General features: G+C 32.8%; 1 protein-coding gene across 1 annotated transcript; it reads left to right on the top strand.

The window, feature by feature from the left end:
* Positions 1-780: 780 nt before the first annotated feature.
* Positions 781-1,440, top strand: LOC110100176 (50S ribosomal protein L28-like). Its single transcript, XM_020827603.2, has one exon. It carries the CDS (start codon positions 869-871, stop codon positions 1,310-1,312), a length of 444 nt encoding a protein of 147 aa, XP_020683262.1. The 5' UTR covers positions 781-868; the 3' UTR covers positions 1,313-1,440.
* The last annotated feature ends 489 nt before the right edge of the window (positions 1,441-1,929 follow it).

The raw sequence follows: 1,929 nt of genomic DNA, 5'->3' as shown, positions 1-1,929 counted from the left end.
AGTGGGATCAATTAAAGAAAGACTGGAAGCAATGGAAAGATTTGTTGCGAGGCGAGACTGGAATTGGTTGGAATCCAATTAAAAAAACAGTTGATGCTTCTAATGATTGGTGGAATGAAAAATTGCAGGTATCTCTCAAATTTGAAATCATTCAGTTTATACTCTAAATTCAAACCAACTCTTACGTAATATAACACATGAAGCCATCAGCTATGAAGGATTCCATTCAGATTTGCGTTTGATTCATTGTATCTTCTCAATTTCAAAAATAATTTATTTGATAAGAAAATAAATTAATTTTCCAACATAAAAATATATTTTTTATTTAAGTTGAGTTTTTTTTATTGAAGAATTAATAACGAAATATTGTAAGTATAATAATAAATTAATATGATTTAAATTTTATCATATTTGTAGTAAAAATTATGTTGTATGTTAAAAAATTATGAGTTAAAAATGAAAATTTTTTATATTATAAATTAGTAGATAATTAAATTTTTCTTAGAAAGATATATATATATATATTAATTACGTTTACATAAATTTCATGGGCAATTATGTCTATTATAATAAAATCTCAAATGCAGAACTCCTAAACAAACAATTTAAATTTACTTTCAAATATTAATAAGAACTTTTAAAAATATTACTCAAACATATCTCATTATTGAAACTCCATTTTATTGAATTGCTTTTTCTCAACCTTCTTTTCTAAAACTCTGTTTTATACTTTTATGTAAGCATAAACCGAATATATAGGTCTAAAAATGGTCTTAAGACTATGATAGCCTAAAGGATAGTGTTGCTCGACCGTCTCTTATCTGGAAGGCCCTGAGCTCTTTCGCAGCGTAGACGACTTCTCGGGAAAATGGCAGCGCAGCTCCTGCGTCCGTCCACCATCTCCTTCGGGAGTCTGGATCTTAATTCCAAATCTATGTTTTGTTTTTCGACTTCCGGCCCGTCACCGACGAGGTGTCAAGAGTTAGGGTTCCGGAAGTCACAATTCGCCGGTCTCAAGCTTAGCATCTCCCTACCACCTTCCTTCCACCCGACAACTCCAGTGCACAAAATTTTTGCCAAGAGGATTTGCCCATTCACAGGGAAGAAGGCGAACAAGGCTAACAAGGTATCATTCTCCAATCACAAGACCAAAAAGCTGCAGTTTGTCAATTTACAGTACAAGAGAGTGTGGTGGGAGGCAGGTAAGCGCTTCCTCAAGCTCCGCCTTTCCACCAAAGCTCTTAAGACTATCGAGAAGAATGGCTTGGATGTTGTGGCCAAGAAGGCTGGCATCGATCTCCGCAAGGAATGACAGAACTCCTGTTGGATGATTTTCCACTCTCTCAGTTTCAGTTTCTTGTTTTATTTTTGAGCTTCTGCTCTTTCTTTCCTGCTGTTTACAAATAGCACATGCTAGTTTGGTAATTTCACTTGTTTTTATCATTGGAATCAAATAAAACAATTGTTCTCCAGCCAAATATTTTGAGAAAAAAAAAAATCTAAAGGATAGTTGCTCAGAATAGAGAAAGAAAATGGATTTGCTAGTTTGGAAATCTTACCTTTAGACTAAATAAGACTAATTATAATCCACATGTAAACATTTTTCATACTTGAAGAGGTACCAATATTCTCACCCCATTTATTCACCATGGTAGAAAATTCATCAAGCTTCATACAACCATTTCTAACAAGAGATTTAAGACTTTCAATATAATTAAACTTAATGAAAAAGATTCCAAGTTTGATAATTCAAATCTCTATTGCAATACCCATTTAGAGCTTCAATAGGATTTCCCCTTGTAACTTTGACATTAGAAACATATAAAAAACAAAATGTAAGAGAGGCTTATGAAATTTAGTCAATGTTTTTATATATGTAAGAAGCGCAAGTGGATCCTAGTACCAATTTTTTCACTACCTTAGCAAATG

The sequence above is a fragment of the Dendrobium catenatum genome, unplaced genomic scaffold, assembly GCF_001605985.2.
Source record: "Dendrobium catenatum unplaced genomic scaffold, ASM160598v2 original_scaffold_105874, whole genome shotgun sequence".
Lineage (NCBI taxonomy): Eukaryota > Viridiplantae > Streptophyta > Magnoliopsida > Asparagales > Orchidaceae > Dendrobium > Dendrobium catenatum.
This window is presented reverse-complemented; position numbering and strand designations above follow the sequence as displayed.

What these genes read in the sequence shown, in the direction of transcription:
- LOC110100176 (XM_020827603.2), top strand. Translation starts at nt 869, where the DNA reads ATGGCAGCGCAGCTCCTGCGTCCGTCCACCATCTCCTTCGGGAGTCTG.